The sequence below is a fragment of the Theropithecus gelada genome, chromosome 4 (genome assembly GCF_003255815.1).
Source record: "Theropithecus gelada isolate Dixy chromosome 4, Tgel_1.0, whole genome shotgun sequence".
NCBI classification, from domain to species: Eukaryota; Metazoa; Chordata; class Mammalia; order Primates; family Cercopithecidae; genus Theropithecus; species Theropithecus gelada.
In genome coordinates, this window is record NC_037671.1 from 169380087 (window position 1) to 169400698 (window position 20612).

Consider the following 20612-nt stretch of genomic DNA (forward strand, 5'->3'; position numbering starts at 1 on the left):
AGTTTGCTCGGGGAAGGCAAGAATGAAAATAGAAAGAATCCTTATAAGGTTACTGCAATCTTGGAGAGAGAGGATGGCCCCATGTACTAGAGAGGCTAGAGAAGTAGTGATGGAGGGCATGAGAAATACTAGGTTTGAAAATAAAGAAGAGACCTAAGGAAAGAATTGGATGTGTGATAGGAGAAAAAGTGAACGGTCAAGCATGACTCAGAATTTTTGCAAAGCTTCCACTTTGTGTGAATTGTGGTGTCATTTACTGCAATAACGAAGGAAAAGCTTTTGTGGGTGTAGGTGAAATGATGACTACCATTCTGGAAGGGTTAAATTTGATGCTAGAAGCTAAGGAGGAAAAATCAGTAACAGGGAATGTGGGGTCCCAGATGCTAGGTGGAGAAAACTTCACAGTGCCTAATGCTGAGGATTGCAGGGGCCAATCAAAACAGAAAATCAAGCTTTAAATTTTATAAGAAGGAGGCATTTAATAACCTTGAGTAAGTAGGGTCAGTGATCTGGTGGGAAAAATAATCATAGTGGAGAGTGTCAAGGAGGGTATGGGAACTGAGGAACTGGGACACCAAGCATAACCAACTTTGAGAAATTTCTCTTCAGGGGAGCAGATAAATGGGTGGGTACTGGTGATGGGAATCCAAAGAGGTGGTTTTGTTATTTTTTATAATGAGAGATATTAAATGAGAGATATTAATGAGAGGACCTCTCATTTAGAAAAAAATGATGGTGCAGAAAGAGATTGAGATAGGAGAATTTCTCAAGTGAAGTCTGTGATTATGTAAGGGTGAGATCCACGATCTAAGTGAAGATGTTGCTAGAGATATGGTTTCTCTATGGTAATGGAAGGGAGGAAATGATATGGAACAGTAGAACTGGGAGGTATTCTGTCTCGATTGTTTTGATTTTTATTAGTGGAATAATACTGAGGCTATATATAGCTGAAGTGAGTGACAAAGCAGTGAAAAATAAAAGTCAATGTGAAATATAGGTATACCCCACAGTCATGTGGATAGTACATATTTCTTAATAAAATGCTTTTGGCTAATGTTTGTATCAGAAAAATTTATATTTGCATAACTGAATATTTTGCTTTGTTTTTGTTGTTTTACCCAACTAACTTATTTTGAACACGTTCAAATGTAAGGAAAAGTTAAAAGAATGATAAAAGGAGCAGCTGTATAGCCATCCATTCAGAGACTCGCTAATGTTTTATCACCTTTGCTTTCTCTCTCTCTGCCCTTCTCTTTACACACACACACACACACACACACACCCTTTTTTTGGGTACTTTTGAACAGGAAATTGAAAACATCATGACACTTCAGCCCTAAATACTCTAGCATGATTCTCCAAGCATGAAGGTATTCTTCTGCAAAATCACAATACCATGATCACACTTAAGAAACTAATAATGTTGTACTCTCATCTCTTATCCTAGCTAAATTCAAATTTTTCTCAATATGCTGTAATCTGATGGCATGTGCCTTGAGGAACTGGGGTTTTTGAGGAAATAAATAGAGAATGGTTTGGAAGTGGCAGTGAGGATCAAGGAAGGTGATAATTAGAAGTTTGTATCTTTATCGATCGATCGATCCATCCATCCATCCATCCATCCATCCATCCATCCATCCATCCACCCACATAAATATGACAACAAAGAATTCATTGTGAATTGCTGATTCAAAATACAGGAATAAATATATGGGAAATTTAAAGTGTCCTTAGGAAGGAGGTGTGAAAATTATCTAGAGCATTTCCAGACTATTGCATTGCATTGACTAGTACAAATGTTGAAGTAGTTTTGGACAAACACAATTTTGTCAAATTTTCATTTTGTGAAAAGAACAGGCATATAAAACAAATCAACAACAAAGATAGTTTATTTTGTCTATTATATTCGTGATATCCTGTAAAACAGGAACATTTAAATGCCAAAAAATAGAAAGTATATATTCTCAGGATAATTAAAGATAATTTTGAGGATGTTTTGTTGTTGTTGTGGTAGTGTCTTTATTTTCTTCATTTGTGTTTGGATCTGTGAAAATTATATTGCTGACTAGTGTTCAAAAAGTACACATACAGAGAATTTTCTGGAAGTGAGGCCCAAGAATCTTTCTCTCTCTCTCTTTGTCTTTCTGTGTGTGTGCATGTATTTTAATGAAAAGCTTACCAGGTTAACCTGATGATCAGCCAGGCTTGGGAATGGGATTGTGAGTGTTGCTGGCACCAGTTCCTTGGTTACCCTGTGGGGACAGTGGAAGAAAAGCTCTTGTTTGGTCCTGTCTATTTTTATGCCAGAGATCCTATTTGGAGAGAGGGACTGGAGCCTCTATCTCTTGCTTAACTTTAACTTCCGTGAGAACCATCCAGTTCCTGTGCTGGCCTTTGGTTACTATCAGCCTAGCAGCCAAGCAGGCCCTGGCAGTGTGGCCACTACTGCAGCATTTAATTTTAGCATAAGGCTGAACTTGTCACGTAGGGGTTGGACTGTGACTGCAGAACGATGCCTTCTCTCACAGTAGAAGTCAGTTTGTTGTTATGGGGAGGAGTGCTCTGAAAATATTTCTTGACTTCTCTGAAATTTTTAACTAAGTTACTGAATCAGAATCAGACAACTATTTATTTTTTACTGTAACTTTTTTGTGTCTGTGTGGCATATACAAATATAGTAGATATCAAAACCAAAATTTTATAGAGCAGTGTTTTATGACATCTTTAATAGCAGCCTATCCCTCGCTGCTTTTTAAAAGTGAAATCTTAATGGGAAGTGCAGTTAAAAAGAAGAAAATGGATATTTTGGTTGCTTCTAGGCTTTTTTTTTTTTTTGAGACGGAGTTTTGCTCTGTTCCCCGGGTTGGAGTACAGTGGTGTGATCTCGGCTCACTGCAACCTCTGCCTCCCAGGTTCAGGCAATTCTCCTGCCTCCACCTCCTGGGACTACAGGCATGTGCCACCATGCCTGGTTAATTTTTGTATTTTTAGTAGAGATGGGGTTTTGCCATGTTGGCCATGCTGATCTCAAACTCCTAACCTCAGGTGATCCCCCTGCCTTGGCCTCCCAAAGTGCTGCAATGACAGGCGTGAGCCACCAAACCTGACTGGCTTCTAGGTTTTTTGTTTTTCCTTTTTTTGTTTTTCATTATAAACAGTGCTACATTAAATTTACTTCATATATGTGCTTTTACTGTTATAGATTCCTACATCTGGGATTACAGTCAACAGTTATGCGTTTTCAAAATTATAATAGATATTTCGAGATAAGAGTATTATCCAAATGTGTAGAATTCCAGTCATAAGATTATTTTCATTATTGCTTATATTCCACAGCATTAGCACGAAGTGCATGACATTTTATCTGAATTTTAAAGCATGCAATTTGTTGTGGAAAGTTATCACGTGCCTTTAAATATTAAGAGCTAAAACTTGATATTGAACACGTTAACATTTGTTTATTTGGGGGAATGGTTTTTCCTTTGTAGATCGTTACTCAAAAAAGTAGGTTGTCTGAAAGTCAAGAAAAAGCTGCGAACCTAAAGAAAGACTTGGCAGAGATGCAGGAATGGATGACCCAGGCTGAGGAAGAATACCTGGAGCGGGATTTTGAGTACAAGTCACCAGAAGAGCTTGAGAGTGCTGTGGAAGAGATGAAGGTGAGGCGGGGACAACCAGTGCCAACAGACTTCATGCCTCCCTCCTCCCTTTAAAACCAGCCCATCAATTGTCTCTCCAACTGTCAAGCACTGTGTGCACATAGCATCTTTCACAGTAGGTTTTTGAATTAAAAAAGTGTAACAGGGTAGCTGCTCTGATTTTAGCAGGGGAAGGAAGCCAGGAGTCCGCATGTATGGCTTGGCCCATGAGTTGAGTCCATGAGGGCCTGTGAGACAGGCTCTTAAGTTAGACCTCTGGGAGGCTATAGAGAATGATTTAAAACCCTATGGTAGTGGGTGTGAGGAAGAATGATCATTTTTTTAAATTGGGGTAAATACATATAACATTGGCCATTTTAATTTTTAAGTGCACAATCCAGTGGCATTAATTGCATTCATTACTATTTCCAAAAATTTTCACGAAGAATTGTTCTTTGCAAGGGGAACAAAAGAGACCTCCCAAGTTGTCTGAGGTTTGTTATTATTTTCCTTGTACTGATCTTCCAGGTAATACTTACGGCACATATGAAGACCGACGTTTCATTAGAGCAGGTAGGAGTAGCGGTAGGAATGCATCAAGGGAGTTCTTATTAGTTGGATTCACTGGATACATTTCCTGTAAATTTGTACTCCTATGTTGAGAGTCTTGAACACTCTCTTTTTATATATAATAAAAGAACTGGGCATCATTCCCAAATTTCTAACACAGCTTCAACTGTCCTTGAGTGTTCAAGCCAAAGGAGATTGTGTTTTCAAAGCTTTTTTCCCCTATAAGCTTAAGCAACACAGTGACTGTTTTACCTCAAAGTTAACTTGCCTAGAAGTGTAACTAAAGCAAAAATCTCTGTGCAGAGTTTTTTTCAAAAAAGGGATTATGTGACATTCATACATTATTATACATGAATCAAAGTGAATATGACAGGAGACTTGTTGTAAGTGCAGCTCTTTTTGAAAGATGTAAAAATACTCAGTACATAGGTATTTTAAAATAGGCTACCATGTTAAGAATTGTCTCATTTATTATCTTTCTTTACATTATTGGCATTGTAGTTCTTTGGATTTTAAAAGTTGCTATAGATGAGATTTGAGAAAAATGATATTTAAATATTTGATTGGGCAACATTTTATTTATTTTTATTCTTTCAAACAGCCATTAAGACTTACAAAACCACTACACCTAATTACTTTCCCCCAAAGTAAGGAAGTTCAAAACCATTAAATAGTAGAGAAAAGTAAAGGGGAAAGTGAAAGACTATTTTATTTTTATTTATTGCCATTAAAAATAATGGCATAAACTGCAATTACGTTTGCACCAACCTAATAGGTTGATTTTCCTGAATGTCAGATTGTTTATCTTGAGCACTGAGAAACAGCTATTTCTGGATCAGATCATCTCAGTCTAACTTTATAATTGAAATGCTATTAATTAGCAGAAGGATACATGTACCTGTGTTCTAGAATTTTTAAAAAAGTTTAAATTATTTAGAGAACCTTTAAAGATACTTCTACCATAGTGTACCTCAATTTTTGTGAAAATGTATTTATCGCAGTGTAATCTGCTCAGCCCTCCAGTGATAATCAAAATTCACTCACTTAAATTCTGATCTTGGACCCAGACTTTGAAAATGCTTCATGTCAGTAAACATAATTGGGATAACTTATGTTAACACTGCTGTTATGAAATGAAAACATTTGTGGGGGCTGAGTACATTGGATGCATGAATGAAATTTTAGAGTTAGCATTCTTATTTCAAAAACACTCACTGGGCTGGGTGCAGTGGCTCACGCCTGTAATCCCAGCACTTTGGGAGTCCGAGGTGGGTGGATCACCTGAGGTCAGGAGTTTGAGACCAGCCCGGCCAACATGGTGAAGCCTCGTCTCTACTAAAAATATGAAAATTAGGTAGGCGTAGTGGTGGGCGCCTGTAATCCCAGCTACTCGGGAGGCTGAAGCAGGATAATTTCTTGAACCGGGAGGCAGAGGTTGCAGTGAGCAAGACTCCATCTCAAAACCAAAGGCAAAACCCCACGAAGAACCATTCACTGTTACCTATATAATGTAGTGTTTTGATAGTTAAAATCATCCAGATGTTTTAACTTTGGTTTAATTCTTGAAAAAAAAAAAAAAAAAGAAAAGAAAAGAAATTGGTTACTGAGAAAGGGAGACTTTTTTCAAGTTCATCCATCCTTTCTTGGAACAGAGGGCAAAAGAGGATGTGTTGCAGAAGGAGGTGAGAGTGAAGATTCTCAAGGACAACATCAAGTTATTAGCTGCCAAGATGCCCTCTGGTGGCCAGGAGTTGACGTCTGAGCTGAATGTTGTGCTGGAGAATTACCAACTTCTTTGTAACAGAATTCGAGGAAAGTGCCACACACTAGAGGTACATTATTATTATTTTTCAGTGATGTATTTCTGAGATCCAAACTCTGTAATGTTTTGGCCATTTTCTTTCTTTTTTTTTTTTTTTTTTTTTTTGAGACAGAGTCTCGCTCTGTCGCCCAGGCTGGAGTGCAGTGGCGCGATCTCGGCTCACTGCAAGCTCCGCCTCCCGGGTTCACGCCATTCTCCTGCCTCAGCCTCCGGCTCCCACAACTGCGCCCGGCTAATTTTTTGTATTTTTAGTAGAGACGGGGTTTCACCGTGGTCTCGATCTCCTGACCTTGTGATCCGCCCGCCTCGGCCTCCCAAAGTGCTGGGATTACAGGCGTGAGCCACCGCGCCCGGCCAGCCATTTTCAAATCTTGGAGAAAACTTCACTTTTCTTTCAAATTCTGGATCATAAAGGAAAAATAGTTCTTGGGAAATAGTTTGATAAAAATGAAAGAGGGGTTAAAAATAGGAGACCAAAATCTGTCCCTAATTATCGGAAGGTTCTTGGGCAAGTCATTTTATATCTTCAAACTTTACTTTATTTATATGTGCAATCCAGGTTTTCATGTAGCAGATGATCTGTAGGGCCTGTTCCAGTCCAAAAACTACAGAGCACATTACAAGCCTCTCTTTTGTTTTGTTTTGTCTTGTCTGGTTGAGTACACAGAGAGGAATTATTTTCTTTTGAGTGGTATTAAAGTTCGAGAGTCATCTGAAGGAAAAACAGTACTTAAATATGTGACCGTTTTATTGGGCCTTAGATAAAATACCTTTTTTTTTTTTTTCTTCCTGGCCATTACATGTAAAATGTAGATGATTCTATGAAATTTTTTTAAACTAACAGTAAGGTTTTGCTTGTTTGTTTTTATAGTAGTATGATTGTTATTGCTTGTTGGAAGATTTAAGAAGGCTTTCAATTTACAACAGTTTAATTTACATTCAATTTAATGTAAAACAAATATTTGTATTGTGGTAAATCCTGAAATGGTAAAAAATGGCAACTGCAATATTTAACCTAAATTCATTCATTACTTTGATCATTCATTCATTTGTAAATTAATTCATTGCTTGTTCTAAACCAATTTTGTGCTAAAATCAATATGTATCATTGAGGCAAATTAGTAAGAAAGCTACTTGTTTTGGGATCCATCTGCTTCTTGGGAGTGATCTTCTTTGAGTCATCTTTGCTTTCCCATTAGAAAAGAGGTCATGCTTGCAACTGAGCAGATTTTTGGTCTGCTTTTTGCTTGTAGAAATAGGGGAATAGAAACTCTTTTCTTTTATTCTAATTCAGTGGTTGGCGAATTATGGCTGAGGATTTTGTTTTGTTTTGTTTGAGACAAGGTCTTGCTCTGTCACCTGTGCTGGAGTGCAGTGGTGTGATCACAGCTCATTGTAACCTCAAGTGACTCTCCTGTCCCCGCTTCCTGAGTAGCTATGACTACAGCTTTGCAACGCCACACCTGGCTAATTATTTTTTAATGTTTTCATAGAGATGGGGGTCTCGCTATGTTGCCCAAGCTGGTGTTGAACTCTTGGGTTCAAGCCATCCTCCTGCCTTGGCCTACCAAAGTGCTGGGATTACAGGCATGAGCCACTGCACCTGGACTGGCTGAGGGATTAAATCTAACTTGTAGGTTGGTTTTTGGATACCTGGTTAACTAAGAGTAGTGTATACATTTCTCAAGTGTTGTACAACACATAACCCCCTCCAAGAAGAATCTGTGATGGGAACCAAATGTGTCCCCCAAATCTAAAATATTTACTGTCTGGCCCTTTGTAGAAAAATGTACTGCCCCCGATCTGGTAAGCATACTTCATATGGAGTGTGGACCAGCAGGTGCCTTCACTCATTTATGTAGACCAGCAGATGCCTTCACTCATTTAGTACATTCAAGACGACAAGCCCAGGAGGCATCCAGCTGAATTCTTTCTCCTAAACTTACCACTCAAATAAGTTCCTCTTATAAGGGATTATAAATTTATAAATGTATCCACCCACTACACAACCCCTGGGTCCCTGCTCTGGAAACCTTAGAGGGGAATGAGTGATCAAAACCAATATAGTAAGAACAGTATAACTCCAGTTTTGGTAAAATGTGGCTTTCTTCTTATATTGATATGGCCTCATGAACTTAGAAAAAAGTTGGGAAGGCTACATTGCAAACTTTTTCAGTTAGCTCTGAGTTGGAATTGGATGGGGCCCAGGAGATTTCAATTTTCTATGAGATAATTTTTAAAAAATTTACAGTTGTGAGTAATTTTTTTCTTTTGTTCAAAAAACAATTTTATTTTATTTTATTTTATTTTTGAGAGAGAGTTTCACTCTTGTTGCCCAGGCTGGAGGGCAGTGGTGTGGTCTGGGCTCACTGTAACCTCCACCTCCCAGGTTCAAGCGATTCTCCTGCCTCAGCCTCCTGAGTAGCTGGGATTACAGGTGCCTGCCACCACACCCGGCTAATTTTTGTATATTTAGTAGAGATGGGGTTTCACCATGTTGGCCAGGCTAGTCTTGAACTCCTGACCTCAGGTGATCCACCTGCCTTGGCCTCCCAAAATGCTGGGATTACAGGTGTGAACTTGGCCTTTACAAAACAAACTAAATAATGTTTCTCTCTTGTTTTTCCTACTAACTATATAGTTGTATTTTTGACATTTAAATCAGATCATGGAATTTATTTTAAAGAGTGAGGCAGCCTCTTGCCCACTCTTTGCTCCACACCCCTCACCAGTTGGTCTAATATGATTTTTTTTGGATTATTTTATTTTATTTTTGAAGTTTCAACTCCATCAGTTTTTGAATTCCTAGATATACTCACATTCAGATGAAATTATTAGTGATTAAAGAGAATGTGTAGCACTACATACACGATATATGAAATGGCTTTTTGTCTAATTTAAACTTTTTCATGCTTTAGGAGGTCTGGTCTTGTTGGATTGAACTGCTTCACTATTTGGATCTTGAAACCACCTGGTTAAACACTTTGGAAGAGCGGATGAAGAGCACAGAGGTCCTGCCTGAGAAGACGGACACTGTCAACGAAGCCCTGGAGGTTGGAACCCACAGTCTCCATGGCATTTCTCTTTGTTGTGATGAGGCCACACATGTTTACAATGAGTAATGTAATGCTTTACGCAGGCAAATGCATTTGCTTCCTCAGTCATTTTCAATGTCACTTGCATTTTCTTTCGTAGCCTGAAGTGTTTATACAATCGTGTGTATTTAGATTATTGGTGACCCACTATATCAGCCTCAAGATGTGGTTAGCTGTTTCACAATTCGTAAATTTTAGACATGTTGAAGCACTCTAGTGGTTTTCCAGTTTATTTTACTAGGCCCTGGACAAAGCTCTGCCATATGTTATTAGGACAACTGCTCTCTTGTTTCGTCAAGTTATTTTTACTCACTAAACACAGCACTGACGGTTTACAGGGGCTTCCTGTCTCTTACCTTCAGATGTTAGAAGTTAAAAGACAGTGGTTGAGGCATGGGATCTTGTCGTAGGAGCTTATCTTCAAGCCTGGACTTTGAACTCATTGAGGACAGGAAATGTACCCGATACCTTGTTATTCCTCTGTTCCCAACACAGTGTGTAGCACACATTAATTTAATAACCATTTCTTAAATGAAATACAATGCAAAGGGGGTGGGTCTGCTTAACAAAAAATAAAAGGGGAAGGGGTAGATATGCTTTTAAAAATGTCTTGGTACCATGTGGGAACTGAGTGGACAAATGGATTGAAGGTCAGAAATGAGTAAAATGTGGCACTTACATTCCAGGAGATGGATGCTCTGCTAGAGAAAAGATGTCACTTCTCAAATATAGCAGAGTGAGAGACAGAGTGAATGAAAAATATGAAAAGCTTAGTTTTTTTTTTCCTAATGTAAGAGTAAATACGTGTACATGCTAGAAATATGGAAAATAAAGAAAAGTATAAAGCAAAACTCTAAGATAAACATTTTAAAATGGTTTGTAGATTTCTTCCTAACTACTGTCTTTTATATATGCATACTAGACAGTAGTATATTGGATCAAAGGCTTTGAGATCTTTTATTTACTTATTTATTTTTTATTTGAGACAGAATCTCCCTATGTTGACCAGGCTAGAGTGCAATTGTGTGATTTCGGCTCACTGCAACCTCCGCCTCCTGAGTTCAAGCAATTCTCGTGCCTCAGCCTCCCGAGTAGCTGGGATCACAGGCGTGTGCCACCACCCCAGCTAATTTTGTATTTTTAGTAGAGACGGGGTTTTACCATGTTGGCCAAGCTGTTCTCAAACTCCTGACCTCAAGTGATCCACCCTCCTCGGCCTCCCAAAGTGCTAGGATTAGAGGTGTGAGCCATCGCGCTTGGCCAGGCTTTGGGGTCTTAAAGGCTTTAGAGCCATGTTGGTATCTTACCTCTTCTTTTGACTGCATGTATGTAGGCAAGTTATTTAACCTTTCTGAGCTTCAGTTTTCCCATCTGTAAACTGGGAATGCTATTTAGCCCATATGGTTAATTAGATTTATGAATATAAAAAGTGTTTATATAAAACAATGCCTCTTATTCTGCGTATATTGTAGGAAAATGAGTACTTATTTTTAGTAACGTAATTAATAAAAGTTGAGATAATTTTGTTTGCATAGTACTGTCTCCACCTTTAAACTTTGTTTCAGATTGTAAACATTTCCTCGTATAATTAATAATTATTTTTAACTTTTTATTATTCACTTATTTATTGTTTGGAGACGTGGTCTCGCTCTGTTGCCGAGGCTGGATTCCAGTGGTATGATAGCTCACTGCAACCTTGAACTCCTGGGCTCAAGTGATCCTCCTGTCTCACCCTCCCATAATTAATAATAGTTGAAATTATTTTTGTGAAATTATATCATTATATATCACGTGTGCTAATTGCTTATTTTTATGCATTTTTTAATACTGGGATGGGTATTTTTGTGAATTAGTAATTTTCTTAATTTTTGGTCCTGTTCCTTAGGTAGATTTTTAGAAAATAGAATTACTTGTTTAACAAATAGACATTTTGAGGATCCTCGATACCTTTTGCCTTAGTAAATGCATTATTATTTTTTTTCCCCATCTCCATTCCAGTCTCTGGAATCTGTTCTGCGCCACCCGGCAGATAATCGCACTCAGATTCGAGAACTTGGCCAGACTCTGATTGATGGGGGGATCCTGGATGATATAATCAGTGAGAAACTGGAGGCTTTCAACAGCCGATATGAAGATCTAAGTCACCTGGTGAGAGTTGGGATGTGCATGGGTGTTGATTAGGTATTGATGAAGTGGAGCTGGCCCTAAGCTCTATATCACAGAGCTTTAATGTTGGGAAAATCTTTAATGTCGGTTAAAGTTGGTAACCAGTGCTCACAGGGGCATTGAGGGTATTGAAGTACTCACTAGGGAAGAATAGATCTAACACTCTAAGGCAGAATTTGATGATTAAAAAAATTATTTTTGAGATGATTTCTACTTGAAAAATATTTAAGTTTCATTAAGGATCATATGAAAGCTGTATATAAGAACAACAACTTATACTATCCTAGTAAATATTAGGGCCATGATATTTGACATAAGCTGCAAAGCCATAGTCTCTTAGTTCATATCTAGGTTGTAACATATATATTTGTATCACGAATTAGAGAAAGAGCACTTCTTTTATAGGAAGGTTGGGTATGAATATTAGGTACTTCCAAACACATATTAAATAATAACTGTTGATGTTCAGCCCATGAATAACATCAAGCTTAAACCAAAAGTGCAGTAAATAGTAGTTCGATATATATATACACCTATAGAATTTGTTTTAGGCTTTGGAAAAAAAGAGACTCTGATGTTTATGTATTAATAGACATTTTTCTTATGTTTTATATTCTTATTGGCAGACATTGCTGATTCCTAAAAATGCTTTAAAATTATAATAAATAGCAAATTTTTATCTTCTGTTTAATGCATCTTTTGGGAAACTTTTACATTTTTGTATTTCGACATTGTATATAGAAAGAAGTAATAATTAGTAATTCAGCTGCATGGTACATAAGATCCTAGTGGGACATTTTCACTGTTATCATTAGTAATTATTATTTATTTATAAAGAAGGCTAAAGTCTTGGAGGAAAGCTTTTCTAGTCTTTTCTTAATGGCCAGAATATATATATTCTGCTATTTATATTTGTGTTGGGCAACTAATGATTCAATTTCTCCTCTGTGCAGGCAGAGAGCAAGCAGATTTCTTTGGAAAAGCAACTCCAGGTCCTGCGGGAAACTGACCAGATGCTTCAAGTCTTGCAAGAGAGCTTGGGGGAGCTGGACAAACAGCTCACCACGTACCTGACTGACAGGATAGATGCTTTCCAAGTTCCACAGGAAGCTCAGGTATTGCCATGTATTTGAGGGCTTCTGAGCTGTAAAGAGAGCTTATGTAGTTGCCTCCTCAACCATAAGAGAATCCCTCCTGCCATCCAAAACTGAAGGTCAATGGGAAAGATTGACTTACTTACAGGGCAGCATTTGGGTTTTAGAGTTCTCTTGCTTTCTGTGTGAGACTCTGGCAAAAGTCCTATATATTTAATTAAATTAAATTTATTTATTTATTTATTTGAGACAGAGTCTCACTATGTCACCCAGGCTGGAGTACAGTGGCACGATCTTGGCTCCCTGCAACCTCTGCCTCCCGGGTTCAAGTGATTCTCCTGCCTCAGCCTCCCAAATAACTGGGACTACAAGTGTGCGCCACCAGGCCTGGCTAATTTTTTGTATTTTTAGTAGAGATGGGGTTTCGCCATATTGGCCAGGCTGGTCTTGAACTCCTGACCTCAAGTGATCTGCCTGCCTTGGCCTCCCAATAATTTTTGTATTTTTAGTAGAGACAGGGTTTTGCCATATTGGCCGGGCTAGTCTCAAATTCCTGACCTCAGGTGATCCGCCTTCCTCGGCCTCCAAAAATACTGGGATTATAGGTGTGAGCCACTGTGCCTGGCTGAAAAGTCCTGTATATTTTAAATTGTAGTTTTCTTAGCTGTGAAGTTGGGACAATTCCTTCCTTATAAATAACTTGTGAACATTAGAAACGACAAATGCAAAGACCTTAGCATGGGCATCACGTACAATAGTCATACCATGCAGTGGGCCATATTATTATTATGCAAAAACTTATTATTATTATTATTATTATTATTTAGACGGATTCTCACTCTGTCACCCAGGCTGGAGTGCAGTGGCATGATCTCAGCTTACTGCAAACTCTGCCCCACGGGTTCAAGTGATTCTCCTGCCTCAGCCTCCCGAAGAGCTGGGATTACAGGCGCCTGCCACTGCACTTGGCTATTTTTTGTATTTTTAGTAGAGATGGGGTTTCACCATCTTGACCAGGCTGGTCTTGAACTCCTGACCTCGTGATCCACCCACCTTGGCCTCCCAAAGTGCTGGGATTACAGGCATGAGCCACCGCTCCCAGACTACAAAAACTTATTAAAGCTTCTGTGGAGGTCAACATTATGTAAAATACAATATCATGTATAACACAACGATATAGAACTTTTGTATTGTCTCTTTTTATACTTAAGAAAACAAAAGGACATACTCTTCCCTTTCCAATCTCTTTGTAGAAAATCCAAGCAGAGATCTCAGCCCATGAGCTAACCCTAGAGGAGTTGAGAAGAAATATGCGTTCTCAGCCCCCGACCTCCCCAGAGAGTAGGACTGCCAGAGGAGGAAGTCAGATGGATGTGCTACAGGTAAAGAGGGCCAGGAGCTTCCTTTTACTTTTCAACATGTTGGGAATTTTTTTTTTTTTTTAAAAAGAGAAAGAATTGATTACTTGGGCACCATTGATATTCTTTATGATGTAAACCATGGGATGGGAGTGATGTATTGAAGGTTGCATCCCAGTACAGCAGAAACAAATTGTTGCATGGATGGAAAAATATTAAATCTGATTTTGATAATTGAGTTGAGAAATGGGAGAGTGAGCCAGATTTAGAAGTTAGCTTTGTATAGACTTTTTCTTTAATGCAGAGCCTCTGTCAGTATTGTGTGGCTGATACTGTGGGCAGGCTGAGCATGAATTGGATGCATCATTTAGTTCTTTCATGGTCGATATGACATTGACTTTCACTCTGAATTTGTGATGAAGGGCATTTTGAGTTCTAGGTTCCTGAACAATCTTTTTGAACATGAAGTTTTAATTCCAGTGAGGCCAGCTTTATCTAAATTTCTTATCCAAATCCATTACTTCTGAGATTAAGACACTGAGTGTTGTAATTTTTGACACTGGGCTGTGCAGTTCACTTAGGCGATAGGGTATCCTCACCAAGTTTCATTAGGATTTTTTTTTTTTTTGGTCATATTACTGAATTTTTTTTTTTTTGGTACTTTATGGTACAAATTTTTAGTAGTATGTGTTATGCTCATGATGAGAGAGATAATCATCCTGATGGGAATTGCATATTTTCATTTCTGCAAACAGAGGAAACTCCGAGAGGTGTCCACAAAGTTTCAGCTTTTCCAGAAGCCTGCTAACTTCGAACAGCGCATGCTGGACTGCAAGCGTGTGCTGGATGGCGTGAAAGCAGAACTTCATGTTCTGGATGTGAAGGACGTAGACCCTGATGTCATACAGACCCACCTGGACAAGTGTATGGTGAGGTTGTTGGGTGATTGGCACATGCAGTGGCTTTTTCAGCAGCTGTTATGGCTTGGTCTAGCAAGTACATGCCTAGTGTGTCCAATGATCACTAGTCTAGAGTGTGCTAAACATAAGGACTGATGATGGAAAACATGTTAAAAAATAAGAAGTGTGGTCTTTCCCTCCAAAGACATTAGAAGAGATAAGAGAGATAGCGGAGGAAACTGCAATAGACATGTATATAACATGATGACAAACAAAAACCAAAGCAAAAGAAACATGTCTTAATCACCATGTGAAGTTAGGAAGGCTTCAGCAGAATGTGACTAGTAAGCAAAGTTTTCAAGGATAAATTTGAGTTAGCTAGAAGAACCATACTTACAATGGATATCATAAAAATTCCATTTTCTAGGAAAATAGAAGTTCAAATAGAAATTTAAATCTTAAGATAGGAAAGAAGAAATGATATATAAGGCCTTATTACTTTTTTAGTCTTGAACTTTATAATTCAATTGAATAGAAATTTAAAAATAAAGTAGCTAAGGGGACACAATCTTAGAATTAGTGTTCTGCTTGGGAATCACAAAACTTAAGATGAGACTCTTTAGGATAGGAGAGGTATAGGGTCAGTTCTTTGTGCTTTTCAAAACAAAGGATACCTTTTAATATATATGTGCATGTATATAAATGTATATAAGTATTTATTTGATTATTGTGACATAATGGTAATTGGAGAAAGTGCTGTCCTTGACTTCATGGAACATAGTTCAGGGGTCTGTTACATGACAGCATCCTATGAGATGTTGAGATGATGATGTATGATGTCAAGAGAAGCTGTTTAGAATAAAGCTTTTTGGTTTCAGGTAACTAGGATGACGACAGCTCTGAATTTGACCTACAGAGCTCCAATTTCTTTTTTTATATTTAAATTTATTTTAATTTTTAATTTTTGAAGACTTTTAGGTTCAGGAAGTACGTGTGCACATTTGATACATGGATATATTGTATGATGCTGAGGTTTGGGCTTCGACTGAACCCATCACCCAAATAATAAATGTAGTACCCAATGGGTAGTTTTTCAGCTCTTGCCCCTTTCCTCCTTCCCATCTTTTGGAGTCCCAGTGTCTTTGCTTTTCATCTTTATGTGCATGTGTACCCATCGTTTAACTCCCACTTATAAGTGAGAACATGTAGTATTTAGTTTTCTGTTCCTGCGTTAATTTACTTAAGATAATGGCCTTGAGCTGCATCCATGCTGCTGCAAAGGACATGATTTCATTTTTTCTGGCTGTGTAGTATTCTGTGGTGTATTTGTACCACATTTTCTTTATCCATTCCCCCATTGATGGGCATGTAGGTTGATGACATGTCTTTGCTATTGTAAGTAGTGGTGTGATAAACATGGGAGTGCATGTGTCTTTTTGGTAGAACAATTATTCTCCTTTACATATATACCCAGTAATAGCATTTCTGGGTTGAATAATAATTCTATGTTTAGTTCTTTGAGATATTTCCAAACTGCTTTCCCCAGGGGCTGAACTGATTTACAATTCTACCAACAGTGTATAGTGTTCCATTTTCTCTCCTGCCTTGCCAGCATCTGTTGTTTTTGACTCTTTAATGATAGTCATTCTGACTGGTATGAGACAGTGTCTTATTGTGGTTTTGATTTACATCAGAAATCTGTTTACTTATAATCATATACATCTTGATATATCGAGTTTTTCATTTTTTATTATACAAATAATATATGCTCATTATGGTAGACTTAGTACTTCTGAGAAATAGGAATAAATGTTAACAATTCCAAATCCAACAGACAGCAGTAGCTGGTGTTGGCTTTTTTTAGTCATAACATGCAAGATTTTTTTAAATGTAATTTTAATTATGATAAACATTCTGTTTTTAGTCCTGATGTTTTCCCATTTTATGTAGCAAAAATATTTATATTATCAAGTACTTTCATAAACATTTAAAACATTTGTCTGAGATTTTAAAAGAATGAGCATCAACTCTATTAGTTTATTTTCTTGTCAGATTTGAAGAAGTTATTACAAGCTTGATTTCATTTGACTCGACCTTCAGACCAAATCTGAGAAAGATGATGGCCTCTGATCGCCATAGTTAGGTCTTGGCTGTCAGTCTGTGTAAGCTGTCTTCTGATATGATGCCAGTTGGCAAGTTGTCACCACAGTGTGTAATTTGTCTTTTTCTTTGTTTATTTTAAAGAAACTGTATAAAACTTTGAGTGAAGTCAAACTTGAAGTGGAAACTGTAATTAAAACAGGAAGACATATTGTCCAGAAACAGCAAACGGACAACCCAAAAGGGATGGATGAGCAGCTGACTTCCCTGAAAGTCCTTTACAATGACCTGGGCGCACAGGTAAGGAGAGCAGTCCCACAGCTCATTCCTCTCTCTCTCTCTCTCTCACTCCCTGTCTCTCTCTCTCTCTTTCTCTCTCATGTATTTTTAAATTTCACTTTTTGGAAAATGCTTGTTTGAAAATTAGGAGATTCATATGTGTTTTCAATTTATTGTAATAATTTTTGTTATATTTCTTTAAATGTACGTGCTAATATTACAGTGATTCATAGTTACACAGAAATTTATTTTTGGCTAGGCACAGTGGCTCACGCCTGTAATCCCAGCTCTTTGGGAGGCCAAGGTAGGTAATGGCTTGAGCCCAGGGGTTTGAGACTAGCCTGGGCAACATGATGAAACCTTGTCTCTACAAAAAAATACAAATGAAAACCTCCAAAAACAAAATAAATTTCAAAAAAAAAAAAAAAAAAAGCCATGGTGGTGCATACCTATAGTCCTAGCCACCTGGGAGGCTGAGGTGGGATGGTTGCTTGAACCTGGCAGGCAGAGGTTGCAGTGAGCTGAGATCACGCCACTACACTCCAGCCTAGGCAGCAGAGTGAGACACTCTTTCAAAAAATTTTATTTTTAATATTTAATTCAACCTAATAGTTATACTTTCAATGGCTACTGATATTCCATAAGTTATTCTAAGGAAACTACAAGTAATATATGTTCATTGTGGTAGACTTAGTACTTCAACGAAATACAAGGGAAACAATCAATGTTAATAATTCCAAATTTCAATGGATAGCAGTAGCCAGTGTTGGCTTTTTTCTAGTCATAGCATGTAAGGTTTTTCTAAGTGTAATTTTAATTGTGATAAACATTCTGTTTTTAGTCCTAATGTTTTCCCATTTCATGTAGGAAAAATGGGAAATAATAGTCCCTGTAAAACTCGAGTTATTGTCCTTAGATTCCTAAATAGTCTACTGAGAAATGTTAAAACATCAGGGCTCTAGTAAATAACCAGTGGCAAGAAGTTCACATTAATCTACCAGGATTTGAAATCCTGCCAAGAAATATCTCTAATTTGGGCATTTTAGTAAATCCATGCAGGAGTTGTTGAGCATTTATTGTGAGTGACTGAATCTTTGTCCTGAAACCAGGAGAGTAAAGAATGTGTGGAAGTGTGAAACCTTAATAGGTAATATTGGAAAACCATGTTTGATGGTATTTTGGATCCTTCTTCAGTTAGGAAATATTAACTACTTCCAGTTGAGGTAATATTGAAGTTTCTACATAAGCCCAGAGAAAAACAGCTGAAATTTTGTTTTCAGTTGAAATCAGAATGACCGGTTTATGCTTTTTCTATGTGATTTTGATCTTACTTCCTCAAGTTTAAATTGTTGATGTGGTGCATTTTGATGCATTACATGTCTGAAACGCATACCTTAGAGCTTCTTTTTGGAATTATACAGCTTGTTATTCATTAAATATTATTATATTTATTCACTGGGCATTTTATGAATGGAATGGTATTGCTGGTTTTTGCACTATTTCTCCAATTGTGACTATAATTTTAGTATTAATTGATTTAATCATTTAAAGTTTCACTTAATTGAGACTTTACTCTGTGTCGGGAATTATACAGTGTGGAGAGTGTGAGCAAGAAGAGACAGTGAGGGAAAGGAGACAGTGAGGAAAAAGATAAATTATCTCTTTGTCTAATGGATCTTAGGGTAGTGAAAGAGGAAAATATTGAGTAGTTACATGAAATTATGTTACATTATCAGTCTGAAGAGTTATGAAGAATGTACATGGTTCTTTAACAGTATAGGTAAAGAGGGATTTCACCCAGTCTTGGGTTAGGAAGGCTTCCCTGAGGAGGTGATGCGTAAGCTGAGATTCGAAGTCTGGGTAGGAGTAACCTGGGTGAAACTAGAGGAGATTTCAAGACTGATAAAACAGTATATATAAAGGCTCTAAGGCAGGAAGCAGTGTGGCACATTTATGTGGCTAGAGCAGAGAGAGCCAGTGTGGGGAACATGGTGCTAGGGAGATGGGATGAGACGAATTCTTGCCAATGTCATAGAGTTTGTGTTATAGATTTAAATCTGTGTCTTAAGCAGTTATTGCACAGTTTTTAGTAGGGAAATCACATATGCAGATATGTCTTTTAAAGGATTACTCACTGCAGTTTGGAAGAGGAATTGGAGAGAGGCTGGAGTGGATGTGAGGAGACCAGTTAGGAAATCATTGTTGTACTCTTGGTGAAAGATGGTCGTACCTTCAACTAGGATGGACAGTGGAGATGGAGTGAGGGAACTGATTTCAGACATATGTAGGAAGTGAAATCAACAGAACTTGGTGCAGAAGAAGAGAAGAAGGATGACTCCTTGGTTTCTGGCTTGATGATGTGGATAGTGTGGTCATTGAGATGGGTGCTGTAAGAAAAGATAGAGGGCCAGGAACAGTGGCTCACATCTGTAATCCCAGCACTTTGGGAGGCTGAGGGGGCAGATCACCTGAGGTCAGGAGTTCGAGACCAGCCTGACCAGCATGGTGGAACCCCATCTCTACTGAAAATACAAAAATAAATAAATTAATAAATTAATAAAATAAAATAAAATAAAATAACTGGGTGTGGTGGCGTGTGCCTGTAATCCCAGATACTCGGGAGGCTGAGGCAAAAGAATTGCTTGAACCTAGGAGGAAGAATCGCTTGAACCTAGGTGGTAGAAGTTGCAGTGAGTCGAGATCACACCACTGCACTCCAGCCTGGGCAACAAGAGTGAAAATTCCATCAAAAAAAAAAAAAAAAAAAAAAAAAGGAAGCATGCAGAAATCACAGGTATGTATTGGACATGTTGACTTTTTTTTTTTTTTTTGGTATGTAGTCTTGCTCTATTGCCTGGGCTGGAGTGCAGTGGTGCAATCTCGGCTCACTGCAACCTCTACCTCCCAGGTTCAAGCAATTCTCCTGCCTTAGCCTCTGGAGTAGCTGGGACTACAGGTGCATGCCCCCATGCCTGGCTAAATGTTGTATTTAGTAGAGATGGGGTTTCACCGTGTTGCCCAGGCTGGTCGCGAACTCCTGAGCTAAGGCAGTCCACCTGCCCAGCCTCCCAAAGTTCTGGGATTACAGGCATGAGCCAACGCACCTGGCTGGACATGTTGACATTTTAAGTACCTTTGAGAATGTTAATTGGAAATGTCGGGTACTCACATGATTATTCAGGTCTGGAGAATATATCTGGACTGAAGAGGTGGATTTTATGAGTCATCTGCATAGAGGTGGTAATTAAAGTAATCAGGGATGATAGATTGTCTAAGAACAGGATATAGTGAAAGAAGAGGGCCCTCGACCAGGTCTTAGGAATTGTATCACTTAGTAAGAAATCTGAGGAAGATGAGCTTGCAAAAGAAACTAACATAAGTAGCAAGACGTGGTAGGCACACAGGCGAGTGCTAGGTCTGGGAAGCCAGGGGATCAGTTGCCACTGGGGTCAGTATTGAACTTAGCAAGGGCAATGTCTGAGGAGTGATGGAGGTAGAAGCCAGAATGGCATGGCTCAATCCAAAGATTGTACCTACCACCCCGGCCTTGGCCTTAACCTGTTTTTTTTTTTTTTTTTTTTTTTTTGAGAT

At 38.2% G+C, this 20612-nt stretch overlaps 1 protein-coding gene across 2 annotated transcripts in view; it reads left to right on the plus strand.

Moving 5' to 3' along the window:
* Positions 1-20612, plus strand: part of UTRN (utrophin) — a 581550-nt gene that overhangs the window by 188177 nt on the left and 372761 nt on the right. For both annotated transcript variants that reach the window (XM_025381643.1, XM_025381644.1), the window contains exons 26-33: positions 3489-3659; positions 5861-6040; positions 8949-9083; positions 11124-11273; positions 12245-12406; positions 13639-13767; positions 14499-14672; positions 16887-17042. In XM_025381643.1, coding sequence (XP_025237428.1) covers positions 3489-3659; positions 5861-6040; positions 8949-9083; positions 11124-11273; positions 12245-12406; positions 13639-13767; positions 14499-14672; positions 16887-17042 — 1257 coding nt within the window. The remainder of the gene's footprint in view (positions 1-3488; positions 3660-5860; positions 6041-8948; positions 9084-11123; positions 11274-12244; positions 12407-13638; positions 13768-14498; positions 14673-16886; positions 17043-20612) is intronic.